The 14,286-nt window shown below is 43.5% G+C and overlaps 1 protein-coding gene across 1 annotated transcript in view; it reads right to left on the bottom strand.

Annotated features, from left to right (window-relative positions):
- Positions 1-14,286, bottom strand: part of LOC124719657 — a 103,452-nt gene that overhangs the window by 21,993 nt on the left and 67,173 nt on the right. The window contains exon 5 of the mRNA XM_047244869.1: positions 14,078-14,253. Within this exon, the coding sequence (XP_047100825.1) occupies positions 14,078-14,253 (176 nt within the window). The remainder of the gene's footprint in view (positions 1-14,077; positions 14,254-14,286) is intronic.

Raw genomic sequence — 14,286 nt, 5'->3', positions numbered from 1 at the left:
CTCAACCACCGAGTGCAGCACTGTTTGCGTAGAGTTGTCAGTGCTAACAGGCAAGCAATTCTGTGTGAAACAACCACAGAAATCAGTGTTGGACGTAAGACGAACGTATCCGTTAGGAAAGTGCAATGCAATTTGTTGTCAATGGGGAATGATAGTAGAAGATGCTGCTACTGCTCCTGTGCTAGTGACCATATTGGTTGCGCCCTAGAGTAAGGGAAACTGTGGCCTTTTCAGATGTTTCCCGATTTCATTGTGTAGGAGCTGATGGTAGGGTCTGAGTGTAGACCACACACCATAAAGCCGTGAACCCAAGTTCCCAACAAGGCAGTGTGCAAGCTGATGGTGGCTCCGTAATGGAATGAACAGGGTCCTCTGGTCCATCTGGACTGATAAATGACTGGAAACGGTCTCGTTCGGCTACTTGGAGACCATTTGCAGTCGTTCATGCAGTAATGTTCCCAAATAAAGTTGGAAATTTTATAGAGCACCATGCACCATGTCAGTAGCGGGACAGAGGGGTAGTCAGGTTGTCTACATCAGAGGCAGGTATGCACTCAGGGGGAAACCTATTGTTCTCCTTTGTTTGACAGGTACTTAACGTATTATTCTGCTAAATGCTTTACCATGTTGTGGCACTTAACCTATTGTCCCTTCCAGCCCCTCCCACTCCCCTCCCCCCTCAAGAAGGGGATGCTGACGCATTTTGTTAGTGCAGGTTACCTACATCGTGGGCAGTATGCATTCAGAGGCAATCCTATTGTTCTCCTTTGATTGACAGGTACTTAACCTATTGTCCTGTTAAGTGGTTTTCCATGGCACTGCAGTTAACCTATTGTCCCCCTCCCCACACACACTAACTCCCCCGCCCCCTCACTGCTACAGGTACACTTTGAGGTCTGAGTTATTGGAATAGCCCCTGTCACTACTATTTCACATGATGACACAAGTACCATTAGACCTGTGACATCACAGACATACTGATGGGGCTCCCATCGCAAATTCACGATGGGGGCCATGATGGCGCACGTACCGTTACCGAAGATGGCGGCGGCGGAAATTCAAAAAGTGCCATTCCCCCCTTGCAGGTGGGAAACTCAAATTTTGTCATTTTTTCGCGAGGGCCACGCTCACTTGGACTTGCAAGGAAATAGTTAAAGTCTCCACCACGAACCTCAACCAGCTGCCACATCCCCTTACCAACCCATGTTAGCAGGCTAACAGGTACTAACGTGCACTAACATGTACTAACGTACACAGTGCATGATGTCATCTAAGATGGCGTCTGTGATATTAGTTGATGACGGATGTGCCACACACCACCTGGTGGGAAGTTGGAATTTCGACGGGAAGATAGGTCAATTGGGCTACCTCTGCTAACCTAACACCCCTCCTCTTCCCACAAAAAAATGGTGGGAAGTTCAAATTGCAACAGGATAATGCAACATACCTAAGAAAATGGCAGGAAAAAAGAGCACCTGCACTGACCTAATTCACCCAACCAACACCTCTTTCTAGGAATTGGTAGGAAAAAGACTCAGTTGATCGATCATTTGGAGGGTATTTGATTGCTCTGTATGGAATATTGTTTAAACAATTAAGAAAATTTATGGAATATATGGAAAAGGTATATTGTTTATTTATAAGAAATTCAGTTTGTGGGGGTTGGATTTCTCTGGCTCATCATTCTCTGCTGTTTGGAAACATCTAGGTCTTGTAATAATCAATTACATGGGGAAAACATGTTGTGTAACATAATGTTCAGCACTGTACTCTGGTTGTTTAACCTAATGTTTGGTCCTTTGTCAGCACTTAACCTGTTGTTCTGTTAAATGGTTTTCATTGTCATCCCCATCCCCTTAAACTATTGAACTGCGTTTCACATAAAAAGTATTCAAATTAACTTAGTGTGCTGCAATTAACCTGCTGCTCTGCTCCATGTCACCCACGCATACACTGCCTCCCCTTAACTACTGTACCGCTAATACCACATTGACATAAAAAGTTTATGCAAATTAATTAAATCGATATTCTTCACATGTATGGTGTAGTTGTTTGTAATTTGTGGCATCCTATTGGTCTTTGAGTATTGTTTGTATGTATGGGGGCTCTTACCAGTTGGTTCTGATTCAAGAGATTGAGAAGGTTCAGAGAAGAACAGCAAGATTCGTGACTGGTACCTTTAACCATCACGAGAGTGTTACAAATCTCATTGAAAATTTGAAGTGGAACACACTTGCAGATAGACTGCGCACTAAATGGAAGGGCTGCTCACTAAATTCAAAATCCTATCTTTGCCGAGGATGCAGAGCATATATTATTACCACCAACTTTCATATCGAACAATGATCACCATTCAAAGATAAGGGAAATTGGAGCTCATACTGAGGTGATCAGACAGACGTTTTTCCCACACACAAACTGAGAGTGGAACAGAAGGAGGGAAATATAACTTTGGTGTGAATAGTGCCCTCCACCACACACCGCTTGGTGGCTAGCAGAATATATATTTAGATGGACTATAGTTTAAATAAAAGATTGCTAATAATAAAAAACACATCCCACCACCTGACACCTGACGCTGCACTGGCACTCCCAGCGAAGCTATGACGCAATAGTTTGGGCTCTGTGAGTATGAGACGCTGTCATCTCTTTCTAACTTTGCACTTGAGAAATTCCTACCGAAATACGTGTTCACCTAGGCACCATTGCTGGTGTGATGACACATAGCTGCAGTTCGGTCCACCACCTAGAGATGTTGCAATGCTTCCCAGGGCACATTCCTAACAGGAGATCCTGTCCACCAGTGAACTTACCCGTCAAACTGCTGGTCTGGGAGCACCATCTGCCATTGTTTCCTGCAGACGAGACTTTCAGAGACAAAATTATTTTGCACAGATCGCTACATTGCACTGACAGTTAAACCCTGTAAAAATTGTCTACAGATCATCAAATACATACAAGACTCAAAAGAATATTTAACAGTCTAACTACAATTAAATATTACGATTGCAACTGCAGTCTGACATCGATAGATGTGCAGCTAATGTTTCCTCTGGAACGAATCTCATTATCTACAGTGCACATACTGTAATTTCCCATGTAAAAAATCGCTTGTGGTTATCGATGTCCCTAATATTTACGTCCCTCACGATAGGACACACAGTCATCTTCTCTAGTCATGCCACACCATAAACCACAGTAGCTTTACAATGCAGTATATACACATTTTGCACAAACAGTGCAGTTATCGTTTGTATCTGCACAGCATCCAAAAAAAGGCCCACACTCACACTGGCTATATGTCTCGATTCTCCTCAGTCCTAGGAAATTACCCGACAAAGTCGTCGAATCATCACTTCTGGAAGGTGCTGCACCCTGCCGAGATTCTTCAAACAAGTGTTATGAAGGGCAGGCGCCTGGCACTGTGTGGTAATGAATACCCCATCCGCGGATGTAATGCTAAGAAAGGCGTCACAGACACGGGTTGGCGTACTGAATCAATATCACCTCTGACAGACAGCAAGGAAAATACTAGGGTACCCCTACGGGGTGCCAATGAGGGGACGTATTGTAACAGCTGTATTGACTGTCCTGTTTGTGCACTATAGCAGCTCCAGATGAACACTTGCATTGCTATATTGTGCAGCTGCTTATGAAATGAATCTATCACCACGTATGTTCGGATATACTTTTCGATGCATTGAAATCACAATTCACCATTTTCAATCCATCGTTCTGTTATGACTAGACATACGCAGTCTTTTTTGTTTTTACGTGAATAGTAGTTTGATCACTTCCCACAAACGTATGTCAGAACATAAGCCACGTTCAAGCAGCAGCATAACATTTCCGATCGTCAACAGTAAACCTGTCTGTCATCAGAGGACTTCCATCTCATGTGTGATGAGACGTGACACATCCCTCTAAACGAACTTTGATTTATGTGATGTACTCCATCCTCCTGCCACATCTTGGGTGTAAAATCTAGACTTCAGCGTCATAACTAAATTAGTGATACTGCATTCCCAGTGTACATATTTGCCCGACAGGAGTGCTGTTTACAGAGTTAGTGACAGATGGACTTAACATCTAAGGTCATCAGTCCCCTAGACTAAGAACTACTTAAACCTAACTAACCTAAGGACAGCACACACATCCATGCCTGAGGCAGGATTCGAAACGGCAGTTAGTGATGGAATGACTGCTAATTTTCACATGTCAGGCGCTGCTGCTGTACGTTTATCTGTTTCCTTGTAAGAGGTATTCGGAGTTACTAACAATCATTTTATATAGGGCTGATGCAGGTTCAAAATGGTTCAAATGGCTCTGAGCACTATGGGACTCAACATCTTAGGTCATAAGTCCCCTAGAACTTAGAACTACTTAAACCTAACTAACCTAAGGACATCACACACACCCATGCCCAAGGCAGGATTCGAACCTGCGACCGTAGCAGCCTCGTGGTTCCGGACTGCAGCGCCAGAACCGCACGGCCACCGCGGCCGGCGCTGATGCAGGCATAGTATAATTTTGGAACCATGATCGGATGTGTACAGTGGGTGCTATACATCACCTGAAAGCTATATTGTACCCGAATCACACAGAGCCAATGTTTTAAGAAAGTAGTTTTTTCGTTTTATGGTCCGATAACATAGTTTGTCATAGAGAATCCGAGAAGAACGATTTATGTCCCATGCTTGAAATATATTTCTTACATTGGAATATTAACAGTGCTACATTCCATACAACTGATAGGTTGGAAATGCAGACGATCTAACATTACAGCCCGTTTTAAGTGCAGAACGTTGTAGCCCTAGAAGTGCATGTGTGTATGTTCTCTCTTACCAATACCTTCCAGGTACTCATCCTAGACTCTAGAACAATACTTTAGAGCATGCTCTGTGACTCTCATAGGCAGAGAGATAGAACATAAATTAAGCACTGTGCTCAAGGTGTAAGAAATATGCAGAGCTCTGCCATTTACTTAGGTGTGATGCATTATCCTGTTGGAATTTGAGCTTTCTGCCATTTTTCTGGAGTGAGGGGAGGGGGGTTAAGTTAGGGGAGGTAGCCCAGTTGACCTATCTTCCCGCCAAAATTTCAACTTCCTACCAGTGGGGTGTGGCACTTGCATCATCAACTGATGTCACAGCCGCCATCTTAGATGACTCTATGCACTGTGCACGTTAGTACACATTAGTGCACGTTAGTAGACGTTAGACCACCAACATGGTAAGGGGATGTGGTGGTCGGTTGAAGATTGTGGTGGAGGCTTTAACTATTTCCTTCAAAGTCCAGGTGGGTATGGCACTCACAAAAACTCATTTCACGTCCAGGTGAGCATGGCCCTCGCGAAAAACTGACAAAATTTCAATTTCCCACCTGTGAGGGGGTACGGCACTTTTTGAATTTCCCACCACCGCTATCTTGGGTAACGATACTTGCGCCATCACGGCCGCCATCTTGGATTTGCGATGGGAGGTCAATCAGTGTATCTGTGGCATCACAGGTCTAATTGTACTTGTGTCCTCATGTGAAATAGTAGTGGCAGTTTCTATTCCAGTAACTCAGACTTCAAAGTGTACCTGTAGCAGTGAAAGGGGTAGGGGAGTTGGAGTGGGTGGAGGGGGGGGGGGGGACAATAGGTTATCTGCAGTGACATGGAAAACCACTTAATGGGACAATAGGTTAAGTATGTGTCAATCAAAGGAGAACAATAGGATTGCCTCTGAGTGCATACCTGCCGCTGATGGAGGCAACCCGCAGTAACAAAATGGCCCCGCACCCCCATTGTCCCACTAATGTCATCAGGCAATAATTATCTGCAACTGGTTCAAAGGACATTCTGGACAATCAAGGACATGAGTGCCATGGAACACTAATTTAACATAATTGTGAGGTCAGTTTTTGCACAAAATCGTGCACTGGAAACACTTTTGCTATTATGGATGGTTACAGAGGCAGCATGATTCAATATTTCTGCAGGGGATTTCCAATGAATCAATGCCGCATGTAGCTGCTGCACTACTCCAGGCAAATGGAGACCTGATACGATATTACTAGGTATCCCATGACTTTAGTCTCTTCAGAGTACAAATTCCAATGCAAACATTTACCCTTATCAACACACCCTTCAAATTATACCCATAATGCATGGAATATTTTGGGGTAAGGCGGCAGTAACAGTATCCATTTAGGAGAGGAGCGAAGTAGCTGATCGTCATGTCAATCATGAGATGCCCAGTGACTTCACCAAAGGTCTGTTTATTTTCCTTTACATTCAAAACAATTTTAGAATAGGGGTTTTATGCGCCCATTAGGGCACCTGTTGAGACATACGTTTTATCGGTATGAATTAGCAGGGCCAGTAAGATAGGAAGAATAACCATTACTGAAGGGGTGGCGGTGGTGCATGGCAGTAGCTGTTAGCATGCACCAAGGCGGCGTGGGAGTCGCTGCTGGAGTACTCGTTGTTCTTCTTGCTAGTAAATATGGATTAAAGTGAATGTAGATTAAAGAGGGAATACTCTATTGAACGTAGGCAGAAAATTTCGATTAAAAAAAAATGTATGTAACGTGAAAGGAACTACTGAGACAACCTAATGAATCCATGGACCCTGTATGACAGCAAGGGCTGTTCAAGCTGGTGGGGGCTCTGTAATGGTGTGGGGCATGTGCAGTTGGAGTGATGTGGGATCCCTGATGAGTCTAGATACGACTCTGACAGGTGACACATACATAAGTAGCTTGTCTGTTCACCTGTGGCCATTCATGTCCATTGTGCATTCTGACAGACTTGGACAAATCCAGTAGGACAGTGCGACATGCCTGAAATATTATGTAAGATTAGAGTGTGTTTGAGGCATACAAGCCTACAATAGCTTGTTTAAATCTAATGTGGTGTCGTTACCGAATGAAGTTCACTTAGAAATTTCAGTTTGTCTTGTAGACACTGCATCAGCATTTCATAGGAAATGACCAATAACTGGTGGCTTTAGAAGTTAATGACGTTCAGTTAATTAAAAAACAAATGAAAAACGAGAATTGTCACATTTAACATAAGCAGCAGTGATTCACTGGATAAAGTGTATGCAAATCTCTTTCTAGTATAAGAGATCTATTTAAAATCAAATGTAATGAGGTTGCAGGTGAACTGTCTTTTGATCTAAGATTGCGGTGAAATAGCTATTTTCGCCAGCCATCGTTAGGTAGCTATCTAAGGCACCCTGAAAAGCGAAGCATTGTGCACTTATGGAATAACGTACAATTACCGGAAATTAAATTTACCTGACTCAGTCAAAAGTTACATATGTCACACCACATGGAAATACAAATGGAGACAGGAGGGTGATGGGTAACGTATCAGGTTCTTATGAAGTCCGACCATGTACATTAACGACAAAGGGACTGCACAAAGTAAAATTCTTGAAGGTACCAAGGAGAGTAAAACAGAAACGGCCCAAGAAAATAGTATGGTTTAACGCATATGGAAACGAAACCAATCACCCATGTGAAGAGAACATAGACATCGTAAATACCTGTATGGGGATTGAATAAAGGAGTCTGCTAAAGACAGGGAGGACACTAGTATTGTCTCATGTGACTGTGTTGCAGAAGAGGTATATTTCAACAAGCCAAGAATAAATCCACTGAAAGATAAGTCGCTAAACATTTGCAATTCAGAAAATGATATTTATGAGAGAAGGGAGAAGTATAAATCAGATTATAAAGAAATGACAAACGAGAAACAAAAGTAAAGTCGAAGCTACATCGATCTGATACCTGATGAAGAGAAAATGGATACATTTGACGAAAAAAAGTATTTATTAGAAACTAGTGAAGAGTACAAAATTTAAACTGATCGCAGCAGTCTATACCAAGTAACCTCAGGGGATGCACAACTGTTCTGCAGCTATGAAATTCGCCATTATAGGGCCCATAGCTACGGTGGTGCTATCTAGTTTATATCACAATTCTGCGCTACAGCCAACTCTCCTGTCAAGAGTACTCTTTAATCGTGGAGGAAAGGGGACTGAAGTAGAAGTAAGTGTGACACTTAATTATGGAGTAATAGATTGAGTCTCAGCATTAAACAAAATCTCTGCGCTGTGCAGCTATACAGAACATGCGGATAAGGAGCATAAGGGCTCAAGTTCATGTTTGGTAATCTCTCCATGTAGGTTTTTTGTATGGCAATGCATTCTTCAAATATCGTGTCAATCTTTAAAGCATAAACCTAAATTCTTTTAACTATACCTAATAACAAAAATGCTAAACAAATGGAAGTCATAGAAATCATGAACATAAAATAGATCAAGTGACACGATAGTCTTTGACAGGTGCATATATGTGAAAATATAAAGTCATATGGGTGGATAAGATGTACTCAGAAACACGCAAAATATATCCTGTAGTATCAACGACACAGCACCTAAAAAATCACTACTCCCCTATGGAGACGTAATTGACACTAAAGTTTGATGAGTATACAGAAATAAACGTGAAAGAATAAGGATAAGAACAGATAAGTGAATAACACTATAAGGATAGTAGATATTTGCGTTAATAAGTCAAAAAAGTAGGACTTGGGAGGAAACCAGCTGGAGCAGGCAGCACATTAAAGTGTATAAAGGAGTCGAAAGTAACAAAACACTAAATAGCGTTAACACCTTGCAGTGGACTACAGATTAATAAGATATGTGAAGGGGAAGGAAGTGAGAGAATATCCAATAATATAAACAACTGGCACTTGTTTAAAACGAATTCATTTTGTAGGTGTTCAGGTAAGCCTCGCCACCTCCCAAGTTAGTAAGAGGATATTGGGTAGGAGGACTCATTCCCCATGTTGGTGTTGCTGTGGTCTTCAGTCTGAAGACTGGTTTGATGCATCTCTCCATGTTATTCTATCCTTTGCAAGCCTCTTCATGCCCGAGTAACGACTGCAGCCTACACCGCTCTGAATCTGCTTGCTGAATTCATCCATTAGTCTCCCTCTATGATTTTTATCCATCACGCTTCCTTCCAGTACTAAATTGGTGATCCCTTTATGCCTCAGAACATGTCCTGCCGATCGATCCCTTCTTCTAGTCGTGCCACAGACTCCTCTTCTCCCCACTTCTGTTCAGTACCTCCTCTTTAGTTATGTGATCTACCCTACCTAACAGTCACCACCCATATCTTTCTGAGTTGTCGTACACTATTTCCTTGCTCACTTTGATTAACCCTTCTACACCTACATTATCGTTGTGGACCTGTATATCCACAGCAGTTACCATGTTGAACGTAGCTGAGGACAAATGATCTACTTCCTTTCATGTCTCAACTCCCCTATCACTGAAATGATTCGTCTGTCTACCTCCTCAGACGCATAACTGCACATATCCTTCATCTGATTGAAAGTGATCACGAGTTCATGCAAAAGTCAACCCTTATTCTCACTCCATCTCATATCCACCCCACAATAACCCACGTAAAATAATTCTAGAACAGTACCATAAAATCTAGGACGTTTACTGGAAGCTTGTACAGACTCAAATCAGAAAATACCTTGTCACTCTCCATATCCTGAAGGTATATCCGATACAAATTCCTTCCTGCAGCAAATTTCAACGAAAGTCACTATCACACACACACACACACACACACACACACACACATACACACACACTCATCCCAGCTATCAGTCCCATTTAAATTCTCCCTACTCCTTGACCTCTTGAAATATTCAAAGAATCTCATGGGTACTACTGTTCCTTCTTCCTCACCAATGTCTTGAACACACTAACTCGCCACTAGGAATTAGAGAGATGCCACAGCAATATACTTCATACAAAAAGACGCCTGAACTGACGACAGACAAGCTCTGAGTATACCAACTATAAACTCAAGTACTGGCAAGCTTTCTATTGACTTACCAGCCATGATCCACTCAACATTACCCTCTCTTTCTCAATAATCAACCCCTGACTGACAGTCTAACAAGGACCCTCTTGAGTCCAAGATCACAACTTCAGTCTTTAGTAAAGCTAATTTCAAAGCGTTGTGTTAACAATTCTGACAGGAAGAACATTAGCTGCAAATGACTCACCATGTGCATCAAGAGAGTGACAGAAAATAAGTGTCCAGGAGGTGCACAGGTCATACTTCTATGGCACGTATGTACACTCCTGGAAATGGAAAAAAGAACACATTGACACCGGTGTGTCAGACCCACCATACTTGCTCCGGACACTGCGAGAGGGCTGTACAAGCAATGATCACACGCACGGCACAGCGGACACACCAGGAACCGCGGTGTTGGCCGTCGAATGGCGCTAGCTGCGCAGCATTTGTGCACCGCCGCCGTCAGTGTCAGCCAGTTTGCCGTGGCATACGGAGCTCCATCGCAGTCTTTAACACTGGTAGCATGCCGCGACAGCGTGGACGTGAACCGTATGTGCAGTTGACGGACTTTGAGCGAGGGCGTATAGTGGGCATGCGGGAGGCCGGGTGGACGTACCGCCGAATTGCTCAACACGTGGGGCGTGAGGTCTCCACAGTACATCGATGTTGTCGCCAGTGGTCGGCGGAAGGTGCACGTGCCCGTCGACCTGGGACCGGACCGCAGCGACACACGGATGCACGCCAAGACCGTAGGATCCTACGCAGTGCCGTAGGGGACCGCACCGCCACTTCCCAGCAAATTAGGAACACTGTTGCTCCTGGGGTATTGGCGAGGACCATTCGCAACCGTCTCCATGAAGTTGGGCTACGGTCCCGCACACCGTTAGGCCGTCTTCCGCTCACGCCCCAACATCGTGCAGCCCGCCTCCAGTGGTGTCGCAACAGGCGTGAATGGAGGGACGAATGGAGACGTGTCGTCTTCAGCGATGAGAGTCGCTTCTGCCTTGGTGCCAGTGATGGTCGTATGCGTGTTTGGCGCCGTGCAGGTGAGCGCCACAATCAGGACTGCATACGACCGAGGCACACAGGGCCAACACCCGGCATCATGGTGTGGAGAGCGATCTCCTACACTGGCCGTACGCCACTGGTGATCGTCGAGGGGACACTGAGTAGTGCACGGTACATCCAAACCGTCATCGAACCCATCGTTCTACCATTCCTAGACCGGCAAGGGAACTTGCTGTTCCAACAGGACAATGCACGTCCGCATGTATCCCGTGCCACCCAACGTGCTCTAGAAGGTGTAAGTCAACTACCCTGGCCAGCAAGATCTCCGGATCTGTCCCCCATTGAGCATGTTTGGGACTGGATGAAGCGTCGTCTCACGCGGTCTGCGCGTCCAGCACGAACGCTGGTCCAACTGAGGCGCCAGGTGGAAATGGCATGGCAAGCCGTTCCACAGGACTACATCCAGCATCTCTACGATCGTCTCCATGGGAGAATAGCAGCCTGCATTGCTGCGAAAGGTGGATATACACTGTACTAGTGCCGACATTGTGCATGCTCTGTTGCCTGTGTCTATGTGCCTGTGGTTCTGTCAGTGTGATCATGTGATGTATCTGACCCCAGGAATGTGTCAATAAAGTTTCCCCTTCCTGGGACAATGAATTCACGGTGTTCTTATTTCAATTTCCAGGAGTGTATTATGCTTCACAAACAGACATTGTCGATATTCAAGACATTTTAAAAGCAAACCATGAAATTGCACTATGAACACCAAATGAAAAATAGTGCGTCATAGTCGTCAAAGAGGTGCCAACCATCAAGATCCAAGGCGAACTTCTTTGGGGTTACAAACCGAAAAGGACGTCCAACTGCATGTCCACTCTTAAAGAAAGCATACAGAATCATATTGGTGTAATAGGGTGGTGAAAACAGATGGAATGTGATTCATCCAGCCTAATGCAGAACAGCACGCCGAAGAGCTTATTGTGAAACTGATATCCTTGAAGACATAGCTCCAGAAAGTGCTATAATATGGTTTATGGAAGTGCAAAAAGCAGACATCCAGAGGTCGAATTTACACAGTGGTTCCAGGTGGTGTGAAATGCAATGTCACACATTTTTTAGGAGGAATAGTTTGCTCTAAAGGAGCATGATTTTTATCTGGAGACGAGGAATCAAGCAAAAGCAAGTTAAATGGACCAGCGATTGGCCCAAACCACTGTTCTTACCATAGCTGTTGTTTTCTTACGCCGCTATTCCATTCTTGCTTTCTGTGACATAAATATATCCTACTGCCTTTGCAAGATCACACGCACGAGAAAGAGTCGTAGGGAGCAGAGCACCTTCAGCTTGTCGCAGCACAATAAATAACTTTATAGCCGATTTACCATCAAGTTAAACAATCGGTATAATTGTATACTAATGTATTGAGGCATTGATTTTACTCGACTTTGACACAACTCTCTTAGTACCTCTAATTTCCTGGATTCCTTTTAAATGCATTTCTTCTTCAAACAAATTCCTTACTGAAGGATAGAATAATCATCTACAAATTTTCGGGTCGATTCCGTATTTTGCTGTGCATATCAAGTGGACACTTCGTTTGAAATGTCGTTATCTTATGTCTTCCAATTCTATAGCACTGTGTCAAGTTATGCTACCGTCTACTACTTCCCTTGAAATCACTGTAATCTACGTCACACACAATTTTATGTGCATAACGTAGTAGGTAACTATCATGGACATCCCATAAATCTTATCAAGAAACCTTGAAACGCGCGGAGATCAGTTTTTGTAAAAAGTGCTTCTTGTTCTACTCTGAATATTTGTCCTTTTTCTTATGCAGAACACGGTCATACTGCTGTGGAATTATTCGAAACCTATTCACAGTTGCGTTATTCCTATGCTGCGGATGATCTTCGATGTATGTTATTATGTTTAATACCCGCTCCTTGGACAACGATTTGCCTTTACTACGTTTCAATGGAGCCGAGATTTCTGGCTCCCTGCCCTACAAGTGTGATGAACTACATAGCTGGGACTCGTTTCAGTATCAGTTTCACTTGTTAAGCACATATTATCATCATTGCACTCGTTATTTATACCATCTGTACAGTCAAACATATACGATGCCACACATCCCACTGAATCATCTTGCAGAAGTCTTAATATTTTATCTGCCACTTCTTTCTCACTCTGCAAAAATCCCTGTGTTTCTTTCTGACGAATCATCAACTTCGTGAAGTGTTGTTGTAGATATATTACAATGTTTGTTTCTTAATTGTTGCCATTGCTCTGCTTCATATCAGCACCACTAGCATTGTAATACTATTGCGAGTTACTCGTTGACTAAGCAGTTCACTTATGTTCCATAGCCTCATGTTGTGCTCGCAGCTGGAGACCTCCAGTCCCACCCCTGTTGCCATTGGCAGTCAATATTGTGGTTGCATGATAGACAATATGTGAGGAGTTGAATGCCACAAACATCATTGGCCTTTTGCCACCCCGCACTCAAAGGGGTCGTCGTAAGTATAGTAAAACTTTTCGCCCTGCACCTCCAAGACACACTCACCATCCTCGACAATCCCAAGCTGGCCACTCCGTGACCCCACATGCCCAGTGGTGGAGAGGCATACACGTTGTACCTCTCACTTCTATCTTCCAGTATTTATGCACTGTGCTATGAGCGGATTTAAAACCGCACGTCACAGTGTAAGACATGAAAACTATGACCAATTACCACCCCACACCCTCCTATCGACACCTCTTCATCATTTGTTTAATCGTTATCGCTGGTTAGCCCTTAGATTAATATAACTTTTGTACGCTCTTCCTTCCCTAATTGGTGCCATCATCTAGGCTACACGTGGAAATACACGTTATTAGCATGACTTTCCTCGATTAGACAAATTGTTTTAGCCCTGTTTGACCTCTATACTAGGTTTATGTGTCAAGTACTACAAATTTTCAGAGGTTCTCACTGTTTCCATAAATTATGTAAACTTATGTAGTATCTGGCAGCAACGGTATTTGACTGTTGTCCACTAGTCACATTTTCTGCTCAGTCCTGAATTAAATTATCGCAGCTGTTTACGTAACTGTAAAAAATACGTACGAGGGGAAGGAATGGAATAAAAATTCATGAATCGTAATTAGTTCGACAAAAGTTACAAAGTACACTCGCTTTTACCTAAGTATGTAAGTCCCAGGCCTGTTCTTGTGTTCTTCCACTTTGTAGTACGCCATCTGCTCGCTGACGGATTGCACATCATGAACCCAGCCGCTTAATTTCGTGTGCAGCATGTCTCTCAGATGTTTCATGCTCTTAATCCATTCATGGCGTTGCAGATCATTTGAGTGGATACCCTGAGACACACAGAAGGTGGTTCAAATTACTTA

Source organism: Schistocerca piceifrons, chromosome 11 (assembly GCF_021461385.2).
Source record: "Schistocerca piceifrons isolate TAMUIC-IGC-003096 chromosome 11, iqSchPice1.1, whole genome shotgun sequence".
Lineage (NCBI taxonomy): Eukaryota > Metazoa > Arthropoda > Insecta > Orthoptera > Acrididae > Schistocerca > Schistocerca piceifrons.
This window is presented reverse-complemented; position numbering and strand designations above follow the sequence as displayed.